Source organism: Dasypus novemcinctus, chromosome 1, assembly GCF_030445035.2.
Source record: "Dasypus novemcinctus isolate mDasNov1 chromosome 1, mDasNov1.1.hap2, whole genome shotgun sequence".
NCBI lineage: Eukaryota > Metazoa > Chordata > Mammalia > Cingulata > Dasypodidae > Dasypus > Dasypus novemcinctus.
In genome coordinates this window covers 107,957,172-107,972,436 of record NC_080673.1, presented here as the reverse complement: position 1 = coordinate 107,972,436, position 15,265 = coordinate 107,957,172, and the positions used below count along the sequence as shown (strand labels likewise).

Below are 15,265 nucleotides of genomic sequence, written 5' to 3'. Positions count from 1 at the left end.
AACATTATTCCATATTATTAACCTCAGATTGTCCTTTTACGTCATTGGTGATGTTGGTAGCTGACAATTTTATATTCTGAGTTTAGTTTTCAAAAAAAATACGTTTTATATATTTTATACTTTAAATATTTAAACATTTGAACTTGCAATATATTCATGTGTTTTATGTCAATATGTTCCATAACTATGTATCCTTTAGCCATTTATCCAATTATAGGATATAGTGAAGATTAGAAACGGAGAGATCCTAAATGCTTTCCACGGTTTTTCATTGGGAAAAAAGAATAACATGAATATGGTAATTTGATTCCTGAAATGTTTGGGTTCATTTTCACTTTTCTGTCTATATTATATGGGTCTGCTCAAAGTAGTTTTATACTTCAGTTGTCTTGGAGATGCCTCTGAAAGCTGCGGAGTAAGTTTTGGTGTGGTAGGAAGTTGAAAATCTACTTCAATTAGCTTCAGATCATTGATAGAAACTCCACTGAATAAAACCATAGCTCCTGGCTTGGAAATCGGCCAAATCTTACTTGCTTCTTTTACTTTATTGTCAAAGACACTCTGGTTCCCTTTTCCAACAATGTGAACTTGAACTCATTAATTAAATGCTTTAAAATACAGACTTAATTTTAATTTTTAATCATCTTATCAGCTGTCATTTTGCTACCTATGGATATGAATCAGTTTGATGTTAAATATCTTTAACATTGTGGTTCCTTGCTTGTCAAGTTCATTATTTCTTATATTGCTCTTTTTAGAAAATATTTATAACCATGCTGTGTTTTAGAGTATTTTCAAAGGTTTTTTATTTTATATAAACTTTATTTTTTAGTTTCTGTAAGTTTAAAAGCATGACAAAACCTTAGAGAAGGGATAGTTATGTGTACTTTCAAGAGAGTACAAATTTGATGTCCGAAGAGCCATAGTCAGTTATTATGCTTATTCAGTTTCATTACTCTGTACCAGTTTTCTGCAAAACAAATTAATGTGAAAGTATGTGTTGACTGCTGAAATTACATAATAATTTAATCTTTTTCATGATTTCCCCAAGTCAGGTTTAGGTATCAGAAAAATAAACTTGAATGATTGGAACTTTCATTATATCCAGATGTTTGGGCTCTCTCAGGTGGACTTCTATGATGCAAGGTATAGAAAATATGATTATATAGCTAAACTTGAGTGGCATGGTAGTATGAATGAGTGTGGTGAAAGAGAAGTAATTTCTAGTGAATTGAAACATGAAGATATATTTTATGTTAAAGAACCCTTTTTTTCTAGAGAGAGCCAAAACGTCTCTAATATTTTAAAATTAATATGTTTTCTCAACCTACTCAATACTGTCAAAATGAACTACTGGTTTTGGTGCTTAAGTTTTTTCTAAAAAGATACTTCTTGGTTACTGTCTCCTAATAGGAATCTTCTTTTGCATTCTTAGTATAAGACCTACTAAATTTGACAATTCTGTGTGACGTTATGATGTCTGTTTTATTGTTTTCATATGCTGTTTTTGGTTTTTCACATGTAGTTTGATTTATCTCACAAATGTAACTTTTTTTTTTTTTGAGGACACTGTCAAGTGCTTTGGGTGGATTTATCGATTATTTGCTGATACAAATACTGGTATTCACTAAAAGAATTTACCACAGAGGAAAAAAAAAAGAAAATTAGTAACAATACTTTAGTCATCCTTGAAAAAACTTTCATATGCTTCTTAAACCAAAAACCTCTACTTTTTTTAGACCTTCTGTTTGCAATGATGAATCTTGGAAGAAAGGGAAAGTATAATACAGGGAAGCAAAGGAAGGGGAATTGAAGGAAAGGAGGAGACTCAGGAAGAGGGAAAAAGGATAGGGGAGAGAAGAAAAGGAAGAGGAATAGAAGCACATAGGAGATGAAAGAGAAAAGAGAAAAAAAAAAACAACCCAGAAAACAAAAATTGAGACAGGAAAAGTATGAAAACAAAGATTGAAGAGTTAAGCTTCAGCAGCGCAGACTGCAGCAGCAGTAATTTATTTATTTACTCTTACTGTGCTCAAGGTAACAAGGTAGATGCTTATTTGAATTATCTGATCCTCACAACAAACTAATGAGTACTTCTACTGTCTTCATTGTCTGTAAGGAAAGTTAAACTTGTTAACACTAGGTAACAAGGATATAGCTGAACTGGAGTTTGAGCCATGTTTTGTCTATTTTGCCCAACACTCTGGTCAAGTCTGGGTCTGCTTCTCGGCGGCCATACCTGTGATAGTTTTGTCATCTGTTATTTTATCCCCCTTTATATCCTGTTCAGGAATTTACTGCCATCATCTTCTCTATCCGCCCCCTTCCCCCAACCTCTGACTTCTGAGACTCTTAGAAAGGAGAAAGATTCCAATGCAGGTAACACCAATAGAAAACCAACTCTTTAATTCTACATTTGATTTTGCTCCAGTATTTTAAAATTGAAATTGTGTTTATATTCTTCTTTTACTTTCCTGAAGTGCTATAGCACATATCCCAACTTTTTATTAATGAATGATTGATTGGGTTTTGTGTTGTTCCTGTATGTGTATATTTTTGCTGAGCTTTATTACAAACAAAATAGAAGGTGATTTATTGGAAAATGCCTTAGTATAATGACAGATGATTAGGCAATAGAAAAGTTATAAAAAATACCATGTTTAAGATCAAGCCTTTTGAATTCAATATGACCAAATAAACTTGTCTGGGAATAAATTTTATAATTAAACTGGGTTGAATGATTTGAGGCTTAAGTGGTGAAAATAAAAATAAAAACTATCTATTTAAACTCATATTTGAGGTCACTAAAACTTGTTTTTAAGATCAGTATTGTTTCTGGCTCTGATTCAAGTTTTATTCCATGTATTGGAGACCTTTGTCTATGAATCTGGGTATTTAAACCAGATTTGGTTGAGAAAGAGAATAAACATTGATGCACGTTATTTATTATCCTGGCAGTAAAGACAGGGGAAACATGGATCTTTCTTAAGACTGCTGTTGGCCAGTTCAGTAGTTTCAAATTTTTCTCCCACTAACCTTTTTACCCAAGGCAGAAAATACAGACTTGTGTGATAAGAATTTCAATTCCTATTCTGGCTCCTGCCTGCCCTCTAGTGTAGATGGTGAAGAACAGTAAAGACAAGTCAAAATTTTATTGTTTAGTGCGTTGAGATTTTCAGAGAGCTAAAAATGATACATAAAAAGAAAAAGGAGGAGGCTAGCTTACCAGTAGGACCTTGTGGTACAAAATAATGTCATTTTACAATAAATTTTAAAGACTCAAATCCATTTCTAAATGTATTATATTTAGAGCTTTAATTTTACTTGGATTATTTCGATTATTCATTAAGATTGTTCTGTGTGTTAAAATGTGATAGTGTATTCTTTTTCTTTTCTTTTTTTAAAGATTTATTTAGTTCTCTCCCCTCCCCCCGCTCCGTTGTCTGCTCTCTGTGTCCATTCCCTGTGTGATCTTCTGCGTCCACTTGCATTGTCAGGCGGCATCGGGAAACTGTGTCTCTTTTTTGTTGTGTCATCTTGCTGCGTTAGCTGTCCGTGTGTGCAGCGCCACTCCTGGGTGGGCTGTGCTTTTTTTCACGTGGTGCAGCTCTCCTTGCGGGGCGCACTCCTTGTGCATGGCAGCGCTGCACGTGGGCCAGCTCACCACACATGTCAGGGGGCCCTGGGGATCGAACCCTGGACCCTCCATACAAGAGGTAGACGCTCTGTCAGCTGAGCCATGTTTGCGTCCCATTGATATTCTCTTTTGCCTGTGACATTTAAAACAAAAATATTTTTGAGATACTGGGCAGAGGATTGAACCCAGGACCTCCCATGTGGGAAGCAGGCACTCAACCACTTGAGCCATATCTACTCCCCTAAGACAACTTCTTGTATCACAAAACTTTCTTATGTTAATTATGAGTTTTTTTAAAGTAATAGGAATGTATACAAATAATAGAATAAGAAAAAATAATTTAAATATGGCTAAAACATAGTATTATGTTACCTAAAGTAGGTAATGAATGTAAGTTGAAGTTAAAATTTAATTTTTGATTTGTAGTATTATGAATTTCTTTAAAAAAAGATTTTTGTTCTTCTGTTTTCTGATTTTTTATTAAAAATATTTTATGACAATAAAAAAGTAAAAAATAATATAGAATGTTTTAAAAATAAATAATTGTGATGATATTAAGTATTACATCAGAGTGATTTATTTTATAGTGTTTGTAGGCTTGCACTGATTTCAGATTGACCATAGATTCCAAGTACTTTAAAGAAATACTTTATGATTGCCTTATTTCCTAATTTATCCAGGAAGACATACATTGACCACTTGCACACAGCAGAAGATACAACATAAGATATTCAAGGAAAATAACTTTCTAATAAACCTTTGAAATTGAATGAAATTTACACTATTGAATGCTAGTCAATAGGTCATTTTATGAAGATGATTAATTTGCCTGAAAATATTTAAATTTCTTTCTTAATGTGAGAATCATAAGGAATATAGTTGTGATTCGGTAAGGAACACACATACACACATATTCACATGTTATAAAAATGATCTTGTGGCTCATTTGCTTCCTAAAAAATGAGTGCTCCTCTGAAAATTTAAGAAACAATTTTAGATTGGCTTTCCAACCCCATACCCTTTTATTTATCATGGTAATTTAGTAATTAACTATTTAACTGGGTTAACTGATTTAACCAACTAAACTAACCAGGTATCGGAAGTGTCTGGGATTCACACTGTTAAGCTAAAGATTGGCCATTTCAAAGAAAGGAAGGAAGAAAAGAAGGGAAAGGAGGAGGTAAGGAAATGGACAGAAAAATGGAATAGGTTCATAAACAATGACTTATTCTATGTAGCATTGATACCTAAGAAATTTCTTGGCAGTCTTCTTTTCCCTGTTTTTTTTTTTTTTTTTTTTCTTCTATTTATGTCAGGTTTGTGTATAATTCCTTTTTTCCCCTCCATATAATAAACTTGATTTTAAAAGAAGTTTCAAATTACAGAAAAGTTACATTGAAAATATAGGGGATTCCCATATACCCCATTTCCTCCCCCTTTCACAATTTCCCCTATTAATAACACCTTACATTAGTGTGGAACATTTGTTACAATTGATGAACAAATATATTGGAGCATTGCTACTAACCAAGATCTGTAGTTTACATTATGGTTTACACTTTGCACTGCACAGTTTTATAGGTTCTGACAAAATGTATAATGGCCTGTATCCATCATTGCAATATCATGCAGAACAATTCCAATGCCCTAAAAATGCCATGTGTTCCACCTATTCTTCCCTCACCCTCCCCTCAGAACCTCTGGTAACCACTTTCTTTATATCAATGTTAAAAGTTCTACGTTGGTCCAGGGTTGTATTCTTACCTTATGTTTGTTCATTCCTCAATTTAGAAGAATTTGTGATGATAATGCTTGCTCTACTTCAGATTGAGAAGGAGCTTAGATATTTTGGGTCAGATGGAAGGAATTTTTTGCTTGCAGTTGTAAATACTCTTAATTTTGGGTGATTGGTATTGTCTATCATCATCCTTTTGTTAGTTGTCCTGGGCAAGTCTGTTGAACTGGAGAGAAGGTGTTCGTGGCAACTCTGCTAAGACGCAGGGCTCAACCATCATGTGAACAGAGCGAAGATTTAACTCTCTGGGACATACAATCCTGTTGGTGGCCTTACTTTGGAATATATGATAACCTGTTTCTCCAATATAACAGACTCATTTATAATTTCCCTACACATACTTCATTTTCCCTTTCATTTGAGCCTATAATTAGGACTATATCCATTAAATATATGTACATAATTCTAATGGTAACATGAAAACACCATTATCTGAAATGTTATTGGAAAGAAATAGTCAATTGTGTTCACATTCTGCTCAAATTAAGTAGAAAGAAAATACTCACTATTGGGCTTTGCTTGGTGAAGAAATTTTTTTTAAGATTTTACTATATCAATTTAGTAAATACAATGCACTTAATTATACTTGATGTTTCCTTAATGGTTAGGCATCGTCCAGGTTTTTTCAATGATTACCTTTTATATAAAGTTTACTTAACACAAAATCAAGTTAAATGAGAATCTAATTAATAAAAGTCTTACATTATTTGGATGCGCCAACTAAATCATTTTTTTAAAAATTATCTTTTGAGGTCTGCCTTTCTCCCTTAAATGGAGAGGGGTACTTTATTATAATAAAATTGGAAAAATATGTTCTGATAAACTGCCTTAACCAGACATCTGGTGGTTGGGGTATATCTTCATCATTGCTGTTGCACAGTTCATATGGATGTTTACGTTATTTCCTATGGCAAAGGTATACAGGAGATAAATTTTTGAGAACATGAAAATCTTAAAATGCTTTTTTCCTATCTCACACTCAATTTATAATTTGCCCAATTATTAAATACTGGATTGGAAAGACTTTCCTCCTGGAATTTTGAAGGCACTACTTCTAAAAAGATTTTTAGCTTCCTCTTCTTGCAGTGCTCCCTTCACCCTCATTTCTGTAAGTACCTTGTGATGTTATTTCTGGAGCCTTCGGGGAATTCCTTGATAAGCTTCTCCCCATCTTTAGCTTTAGGAATCAGCTTTCTTGGCTTTGTTAAATCAGTTACTGCTTTTCCTTCTGCTATTGTTTGTGCCTCCCCTCTTGATCTCTTTTCTACATTCATTTTTTTAGCCCCTTTTTGTCTTTTTTGTAATGGGATTTCAGGAATAAGCAGACATGAAAACCTGTGTTCAATCAATCATCTTTAACTAGAATACCCTTTTACACCAAAACTTATATTTTAAATATCCTTTCTTGTCAATTAATATGTTCCAAACCAACATTTTCATTGGCTACTTAGGAATTCCATATTAGAGACTACAGCCAATCCCCTATTGCTATACACATGGATTATAAGCAATATTGCAGAAAATCTTCTAGCTAAATTTTATGGCACTCTTCAATTTAAATTCAATTAAATGTAAAATGTGAGTAATAGATAATCCTCTCTGAAAATGTTTCTTGCAAAATGGATGGTAAATGCTGTATATGTTTAGTTCATCACAGTTACCCAGGCTGTGCCTAGAACATGGTAGGCATCCAGCATATATTTGCTAAATAGACATATGCAGAATAAATAAATTTTTATTATTATTATTTTTTTAACTTCAAAAAGATGAGGTCTGGTACGGAAGGAAGCAGGACATAAGTTTTAAATAACTATTTCTGTCACTTGTCCTTTGAGGTAACTCAGGACATAAGATTACTAAGATTGAGAATAAGATTTAAAGAGAAGGAAGGTGCTGCGGCAGGGTAATATATAGATATACATAAATACACTGCACCTGGAGAGAAAACAGTGCTGACACTCTTATGTGTACAGACTTGTACCAAAATGCTTTCAAGGCAAGGTAATAACATGAACTGTGCTTTTTAATTATGGTTTTATACACACATGTGTACACACATATATAGATCACAGAATTTCCCATTTTAGCCAATTTTAAGTATACTCTTAGGTAGTAGTAATTGCATTCATAATGTTGTTCTACCCTATTACCAAGACTTTTATCATGAATCCAAACAGAAATTCTCTACCTACTAAGCAAAAATTCTGCACTCCTTCCCTCAAGTCCCTGATAACCTCTAATTTACTTTCTGTGGCTATGATTTAGTTTATTCTAGATAGTCCATATAAGTGGAATCATACACTACTATTCATCCCTTTTGTACAGACTGGTTTGCTCCACTTATTGCTATTGTGAATCATACTGTTAAGAGCATTGGTGCATGAATTGTGTTTTAACTTAAATGTTTTTTGGAATTTAAGATTGAGCATCCAATTTGTCTTCATTTTCTAGGGCTGCCAGAACAAACTACCCCAAACTGGGTGGCTTAAACAACAGATACTTATTGCCTCACAGTTTTGGAGGCTGAAGTCCAAAATCAAGGTTTTGGCAGGACTGTGCTTCCTTAGAACCTTGTAGGGGAGAATCCTTCCTTGCCTCTTCTAGCTACTACTTCTGCCAGCAATCCTTGGTGTTCCTTGAGTTATAGATGCCTAACTCTTGTCTCTGGCTCTGTCTTCATATGACCATCTTTTCTCTGTCTCTGTGTCTCTTTTCTCCTTCTTGTAAAGACATGGGTCATATTGAATTCAGGTCCTACCCTTTGCCAGTATGGCCTCACCTTAATTTAACTAATTCCATCTGCAAGAGCCTATTTTCAAATAAGCCACATTTTGTGATACTGTGTGTTGGGATCTCAACATATCCTTTAGGGGACACAATTCAACCCATAACATCATTGAACAGAAATAATACATACCTATTGGGATTGTGTGGTTGGATTAAATAAATACTATTTTTTCATCTTGTGCATTCTCAAGGTGGAGCCTATGCATCATCTCTCTGAGAATCACACGAATATGTGCTTTCCTTGGCTTACCTGAGGCCCATGGAATCAGAATCACAGTGGCTTTGGCCTGGTTTCTGCAAATAGCAAGCTCCTTCTATGCCTCATATGCACACTGTAATTAACATCTTTTCTCTGGTCTAAGTTTAAAAGAAATTAATTGTTTGAGAAAGTAAGATGCACATCTTATATAAATTTGAAAAACCTAATGAAATAGTAATAGAGTTAATGAGTAGGAGGAAATCTGATAAATTAATTTAGCATATTTTATTGCTTTTCTCTTCAATTATCACTAAATAAGAATTTAATTAGCTCAAAGCATGCAGGAAGTCAAAAAATCATCACTAACCTTTTTCTGTACTTCTCATTCTGTGATATAACCAATGGCTGGAGTTATTCATTTGTGCATTTAAGAAAATACATACACACACAATTCACATCTATGGTGAATATTGCACTTCTGACCTAGATTTCCATTTTATCCCAACAGTTTTAACTTTAGCTAATATTCTTGTTGAAATGTGACCTAATTACAGGCAATTTGGATATGTTCGCTTTGAGAGAATTTTAAATTGGGCATTGCTCAGGGTGACAGTTAGTGCAGTAGCATAGCATGTATGAGAGCTCTTACTAATATATCTGAAACATAACACAGGTAAATTAATGTATACCTCTTTCTTGGACATCATTGCTCTTCTAATTTGGTAGTAACAAAGGAAAATATGAAAGGTATCTCAGGGATATATCACTCTATGTTAGTGAAACATTGTCTTACTATTAAAAAGGTAAAAAACTAGATTCTTCCAATAACATTAGTGAAATTTATCAAGTATTATTATGTACTGTGCACACTCCATGTTCTTGACATGAGGTAGGTACTATTATTATCTCCATATTAAGGATAAGAAAATGAGGCATGAGATGATTAATGTAAGTTACCCAAGGTCAACTAGCTAGCAAATAGTAGAGTCTAGGTTTCCACTATTTTTAAAATTTAGAAATCTGTCTCTAGAGATCATGTCTGCTTGGTCTCTTTCATCAAAGATGACAGGATCATCACACTTTAATAGGTAGACACTTTTGCATGAAAAAAACTGATAGGGAAGATATGTCTTTTGAAATATATTTTAATACTAATTAAGTTTTTGTCTTCCTCCCCAGTTTTGCAGAATAGATATTTTTAGTAATTTCTTTAAAAATATAGGGTGTACTCAAAGTAGAAGGGTTTCATATTATAGTAGAAAGACTATTTGAGGGCCAAAACAAGAGGGTCTGTGTTATGGCAGGAAGTAATTTTAGAGTCCAGACAATCTGGGTTCAAATGCTGGCTGCCTGATATACTAGCTGTGTACAGATCGCTTAAACTTTCTGAGTCTCAATTTTCTCACCTGAAAAATGAGAGTGATAATTGCCCACAATATTACTGTGTATAGTATGGATAATCTATATAAGCATCACATTGAGCTCCTTGCATTCAATTACATACAGCTGTTGTACTTTAATGTTTAAAATATATCCAGAAAGAATTATGGGAATTTATTTGTTCTATATGAAACATACTATAAAGAAAGTATAATTTTTAGTATCAAAATATCTGTTTTCTGTTTAAATCATTAAGTATCATGAATATTCTCTCTTGTTTAGTCTCATATTATTCTTTGGACAGAAACTGGCTAGACCATGTCACTGATGCTTAAAATCTCTCTCTCCTTTTCAGCAACCTTCCTTGATAACATGCTTTTGCGAAGTTCAGGAAAATTAAATGTGGGCACCAAGAAAGAGGATGGTGAGAGTACAGCCCCCACCCCTCGTCCAAAGATCTTGCGTTGTAAATGTCACCATCATTGTCCGGAGGACTCAGTCAACAATATTTGCAGGTTGGTGATATAAATTATTTAAACCTAGCTTTAACAAGAAGTCACAAGTATATGGTGGATAGAACTGTGGTCTCGTGTTTCCAGAAACATGTTTTGTGTAATAGTGCCTTACTCCATAACTCTAAAAACTGTGCCTGTATGAAAAGAAATATTAAGGTACTTTATTTCCTAGAAGGATACTGAGATTGTTCTTTCTTTCACCAAACAACGCACATGGCTATATACACACAGCACTGGTCCAGGATTCCTTGTCAGATAATTAAAATCAGCTATTTTCTTTCAAAAGACCTAGCCCTGAAAATCAATTCAATAGCAGAGAGGGACAAATATGTCTGATTTTTTGTTTGTTTGTTTTAACCATTCCTAGTGCTGTTGGTGCTAGTATTTTAGATAGAACAATTAAGAAGTAGGAGTAAACATAAGCTGACTATGGGAGGAGTAGAGTTACAGAGCTTTGTGCATCCAGCAGGTGTTTGAGAGACATCATCAGAATGCTGGAGAACAAATTCATAGTATATGTTTATGCTGGTGTAGATGCATTCTCATTTGAAACTGTACTATTTGCTGCTTCTCCCATTATATGTCTTTATGCAGCCAAATTTATTTTGCTGGTCACTGTATTTAGTCCCCAAAATGAGAGCATCTGCGGTACAGAGGCATAGCCTCATGAGGCTAGAGTGTGTCATGGAGGAAGTGGGTAAGTTAACCAGACAAGTGTAGATCTTGGCAGCTAAAATATCAGAGAACCAGGATTTGCCTCGAGAGAGAGGTCATGGACTCCACCAAGGAGATGGGCCTTTTGGGTCAGAGTCCAGGAAGTATGTTTGAGCAACCATTTGGTCTTCAATATCCAAGAAAGAACATCAACCTGAGCTGAATGCTTTTTACTTTCTGAGAGCTTTCCCCCCCCGCCCCCCCCATCCCTATCACTAAGTCTCTTCTTTTAAAATAAGGGAAGTTACGGGTTTACAAAACAATCATGCTTAAAATACAGGATTCCCACGTATCACCCTGCCATTAACACCTTGCATTGGTGTGGTGCATTTGTTTAAAATGACGAAAGCAAATTTTTATAATTGTGCTATTAACTATAGCCCATGGTTTAAGGGTTTACTGTTTATGTTGTACAGTTCCATGGATTTTAAAATTTTAGTATCATATAAAAAAGCTTCCTATGAAATCTGGATCCAGTTTAGCATTGTCAGTGAATCCTGAGAATCTAATAGATATATAACTAGAAATACAAATTAAGTGAAGACAGAGGGAGTGTGTGTGTGTATACTATATGTCATATATTCACTAATAGTTATTTAATTTAAAAATAAACATGGAAGGAAATGCTTATTCTGACTTAAGATATAAGGAGATTGGGGTTCAGAAAGCTCTAGTAACTTTGTTCTTGTAATGTAGAAAATGCTTGGGAGACAGGCTCATGCTGAGTAAGTGTGATTCCAAAGCTTGGACAGTTTCTCCTGGGAAATGCTGCCTCTTTATTGTTAAAAGAGTATCAGAAGAATTTGAAAATTTTCTGAAGAAAGGAAAATCAGCAGAAGGAAACAAAGTAGGGGATTCAAAAAAATGGCAGTAATTTTACTATTTTGTATCAAGCGGTGGTACTCAAGTAAATCCATGGGTGTCATTTGAACTACAGCCCAGTAGCCCAGTGAATTTTGGGAAACATATTTAAATAGTTCCATTCAGTTTAGACTCAGGAAACTTCTGAATATAGGTATTTTAAAAATTTGAATCTTTAAACTTCTTTTTTTTAAAGATTTTTATTTATTTAATTCCTCTCCCCTCCCCCGGTTGTCTGTTTTCTATGTCTTTTTGCTGCGTCTTGTTTCTTTGTCCGCTTCTCTTGTCTTCAGCGGCACGGGAAGTGTGGGTGGTGCCATTCCTCGGCAGGCTGCTCCCTTCTTCGCGCTGGGCGGCTCTCCTTATGGGTGCATTCCTTGCGCATGGGGCTCCCCTACGCGGGGGACACCCCTGCGTGGCAGGGCACTCCTTGCACGCATCAGCGCTGCTCATGGGCCAGCTCCACACAGGTCAAGGAGGCCCGGGGCTTGAACCGCGGACCTCCCATGTGGTAGGCGGACGCCCTAACCACTGGGCCAAAGTCAGTTTCCCTTTAAACTTCTTAATGAATAAATATTTCTGTTGTAATAAAGTTAAAACATCTTGGGACTTTAATACACTCAGCAAAAATATATTTATCTGGAAACTTATGTGAAAACACTGATGCACCAGAATACATTTGTTTAATTGTTTGTGTTGCTATGTGATGATTGTGCAAAGTAGATCTACTTTCTAAAAGTCATATAGATATTCTAAAACATAAAAAAGGAATAGTCCCAGTGAGTATACCTTTGTTTGAAGGAAGTAAGAAGTTGCATGGTACGTTGTCTTTTTAGTATATTCTCTGGAATTTACTTAAAATGGAGTATAAGTTAGAACCATTTAATTTCCTCTTGACCCTGTGGCAGGAGAGTTATTGTATTATTTGGATAAGAAAGTGTATTTGGATTTGAGTATAGGTCTTCTTTTTCCTTTCTTTTCCCTTGCTGCTTTTGCTTAGTTCCAATAAGGACTAATAATGAAGAGAGAATACAAGTCATAATCAGTGCTTTAACCTGCAATTACAAACTATATAGCAAAAACTTTTAATTAACAGGGATTTCAACTATTTAACTGTTCCTTAAGTAAATGAAAATAGTGCATCCAAATCTACCTTGAACAAAGTACTGGTCAGTGATAAGAAAGAAAAATGTGGAAAATAATTATTTGTAGACTTCAGCTGAAGAGCACATCAGTGATCATTTGGATCAAAATTCTTATTGTATAAAGCAGTAAAGTGTGGCTTAAAGGCTAACACACAGTAAGAATATTGTACAAAATTAGTACAATGTTCTAGGTTCCCTTAGTTCAGAGCTTTTATAGTTTTATTGGCTTCTGCTTTTTTCCTTTTGTTACTAAAGCTTTTTTTTTTCAAATGAGATCTTCAAAATGCCAGGTAGCTTTAAAGCAATCAGCTAACATGGTTTTAATAGCCATGTGTTTGTTCCCACTCTATACTCTAGCTAAATAAGCAAATTTAATTCAACAATCCATTGAAGGAGACTTTTCAGCTTTTAGCGGTATGAGATATATCACATGATAAAAGCAATCTGTAAGGTAGAATAGTCTGATGGTAAATACAGGATAGAGAGGGAGGGAAAAGGCTGGTGGGAAAATTTTGCAGTAATCCAGCAGGAAACAATGTACTCTTGGGCTAGAGTGGTGAGTGAGAAAATGGAGTAGGAGAAAAGCTGAGAGACACTTTGAAAAGACTGCATGACTTGAATCAGAAATAAAGATTAATGGCCAGAAGGAAACAATGCTTCATGTTTCAGAAGAATTAATTTACTGCTATAGTTATTTTTTACCTACTTTCTACCTAAATTATTTCTTGTCCCTAGCTTTCTTGAAATTATTTGCTTTTCCTTTACGATCTGTTATTTTCCTCCTTTAAAAAAGGCTCAGGGCCTAGCTATCCACATGGAGAGTCCAGAGATTCAGGTCCTCCGAGTATATAATATATATGTTATTTGTATGCTTTTCATCCCTTGTAATTTGTGGTGTATTATACACTTGGAAATTTTTTTTGTGTGAAGATTTACTTTTATTTATTTCTCACCCCTTCCCACCCCCCTCGTTGTCTGCTCTCTGTGTCCATTCGCTGTGTGTTCTTCTGTGTCCCTTTGCATTCTTGTCAGGCGGCACCAGGAATCTATGTCTCTCTTTGTTGCGTCATCTTGCTGCATCAGCTGTGCGTGCAGCACCACTCCTGGGCAGTCTGCGCTTTCTTTGCGTGGGACAGCTCTCCTTGTGGGAAACACTCCTTGCATGTGGGGCACCCCTACGTGGGGAGCACCCCTGCATGGCACGGCATTCCTTGTGCGCATCAGCACTGCGCGTGGGCCAGCTCACCACACCAGCCAGGAGGCCCTTGGTATGGAACCCTGGATCTCCTATATAGTAGGTGGATGCTCCATCAGTTGAGCCACATCTGCTTCCCACACTTCAAAATTAAGATATCTTCAGTGAGAGTATTTGGGAAGAAAATATATGTGCAATACAAATTTAATAATTCTAAATAGCTGTCCAAAATCCATTCCTAAAAAATTATCATTGACTTTTTTTTCAGAGATAATGTTTAATACTTTCTCATTTATCTCACTGTGTTCTGACTAAGAATTCTAACTAGACAGTTTTCAGGGTTTGGAGGTAGAGTAAAACATAGTGTGCTTGTGCAAAGGATGTGGAAATCATACTAGGCTGCCTAAATGAATAATTAGATAAGTCCTCAACTCTGTATCTGGAAAAGTCACAAGGGACTAAAGGAAAAGCTTAAGGCCTGTGAGCCTTTTTACAAAATTTGTATTAACCTAAGACTGCTCAAATTGTTTGTCTGTTTAGCCATCTAGCCATCCAGCTATCCAATAAGTTGTGAGTTTACAGAAAACCATGCAGAAAATACAAGGTTCCTGTATACTACCCACCCCCCCCCCCAACTGCTTAAATTTTAAACCTCCTGCTGACTGTGGTGTTGCAAGTTTTCAGACACATGCTTCACAAGGTCTTATAGTATTTAAAAGTGCACATTGTCTTTGTTTATTCATACATCATACATGCCCACACTCATTATAAGCCTCCAGTTTATTCTACTGTTGCCAAAACCATCTGTACATTAAGCTCTATGATCCTTTTCTTCTGGTAAAAGTTGAACTCATTGAACTTATGAAAATACTCATTAAAACTTGAAATGTGGTTATAAGAGGCTAGGATTTCAAATTCTTTTTTGATGTGTTTTTATCAGGAATAATGCTCCTTTTGTGCCTCTCAATTATTTTGGTTAATTATAAATAAGAATGTTAAATGGGCCCAATTTTTCATTGGACTTAATAGTGAATAGT

At 35.1% G+C, this 15,265-nt stretch overlaps 1 protein-coding gene across 10 annotated transcripts in view; it reads left to right on the top strand.

Annotated features, from left to right (window-relative positions):
• BMPR1B (bone morphogenetic protein receptor type 1B) overlaps nt 1–15,265 on the top strand; it is a 437,941-nt gene that overhangs the window by 370,422 nt on the left and 52,254 nt on the right. For all 10 annotated transcript variants that reach the window (XM_023582890.3, XM_023582891.3, XM_023582892.3 and 7 more), the window contains one exon: nt 10,154–10,313. In XM_023582890.3, the coding sequence (XP_023438658.1) occupies nt 10,171–10,313 (143 nt within the window). In that variant the 5' untranslated portion in view covers nt 10,154–10,170. The remainder of the gene's footprint in view (nt 1–10,153; nt 10,314–15,265) is intronic.